This window comes from Trichechus manatus, unplaced genomic scaffold (genome assembly GCF_000243295.1).
Source record: "Trichechus manatus latirostris isolate Lorelei unplaced genomic scaffold, TriManLat1.0 scaffold00503, whole genome shotgun sequence".
Taxonomy (NCBI): Eukaryota; Metazoa; Chordata; class Mammalia; order Sirenia; family Trichechidae; genus Trichechus; species Trichechus manatus.
The window spans coordinates 43,746-45,229 of NW_004444439.1; the positions used below are offsets into that span (position 1 = coordinate 43,746).

At 35.4% G+C, this 1,484-nt stretch overlaps 1 protein-coding gene across 1 annotated transcript in view; it reads right to left on the reverse strand.

Annotated features, from left to right (window-relative positions):
* Positions 1-1,484, reverse strand: part of LOC101356450 (alcohol dehydrogenase 1-like) — a gene marked incomplete at both ends in the record, with an annotated part of 13,026 nt that overhangs the window by 932 nt on the left and 10,610 nt on the right. The window contains 1 exon segment of the mRNA XM_012559973.1: positions 1,416-1,475. Within this exon segment, the coding sequence (XP_012415427.1) occupies positions 1,416-1,475 (60 nt within the window).

Consider the following 1,484-nt stretch of genomic DNA (forward strand, 5'->3'; position numbering starts at 1 on the left):
ATATCAGACATTTGATATCATCAGATAAAGTAAAAATCCAGTTCCACATGAGAAAATGAGGGAAAAACAACAGGAAAAGAACTTAAGAAAATCTTCAGCCTTGGAAAAAGTTGGGATCCCTTGGAATGTCAGTTGTCTATGGCATATTGTCCCAGGTCAAGACTGTAAAGAGCATTATGCTCAGGATGCTGTTCCCTATTACTAATGCTGCTGGGACTTACTGGAGAAGTTCAACAATTGCGATTTGTTGGTCTGAGTACTGCTTCATTCGGGTTCTAGAGAATTCTGGTTAGGTGGACTATAACTGGAGATGTGGTCCTCAATGCTATTGATGATGTTTGTAGTTATTTGAAAGCAATATCATGCACATTTCAAAGATGATGGAAGCACTTCAAGATTGGAAATAATATTATATAACAAAAATACTAGTTTATTGAGCGCTTACCACAGCTTACCAGGTGGCTCTGTGCTAAGTATTTTATGTGCATTATCTCATGTAATCCGCAAACAATGCTATGAGATATATACGCCTTCAATTTTTTTTGGTGGTAAAATCTGTTGACTTTTTAAAGGATTCAATTCAACATATAGATTTTAGGTACCTATTATCTACCAGGCACTATACTTTCTGCTGTAAGACAATACTGTGATAACATTGAAGCAGTCACTTCCTTTATGACCTATTTTCTGTTAATAAAATAACGCTAGGCGTATAATTGCTTAGTATTCCTTCCGACCAAAGAATGACATGAGGAAAAAAATCAGAATTCATTAAATCATAGAAAACATATGAAAACTTGTTAAAATATTTTTGTTAAAAATATAAGTAAATTAAAGTTTTACCAATTTGAGAACAGAATTTGCTTTATTTCTATTTCCTTGAGTTTGAAGGATTTTTAAAACTAAATATTAATAAAATAAATTTACAATGGTTCATTAATAACTTCTAAAGGGGAAATATTACTTGAGACAGGTTTCTTTAGCTGATGGAATGAAAAACTCCTCATAAGAAATAAAAGAATCAAATAGAGTCCCGGGGTGGTGCAAAAGGTTAAATGCTCAGCTGCTAAGAAAAATGTTGGCATTTTAGTCCACCCAGAGGCACCTCAGAAGAAAGGCTTAGTGACCTACTTTTGAAAAAAAAACCCTGTGGAACCCAGTGAAAACCCTACAGCACAGTGTCAACCCTACAGCACAGTGAAAACCCTACAGAGTACATTTCTACTCTGACACACATGGGGTTGTGAGGAGTCAGAGTCTACTCAAGGGCAACTGACTTAGGTAATAAACAGGAGATGAAAAATTGCCATTCATAATTTAAAAAATATTATTTGTACGTAATGTTTATATTCTGCTGCCTAAAGCAGACTCCAGATTGCAGAAGCACACATCTCAAGACAAGTCAGAGTACATACCATAGTGTCATGCCGACCAACGACTTCAATTGAAAAGTCCACACCTCCACCACTCATTTCCTTCAGCAC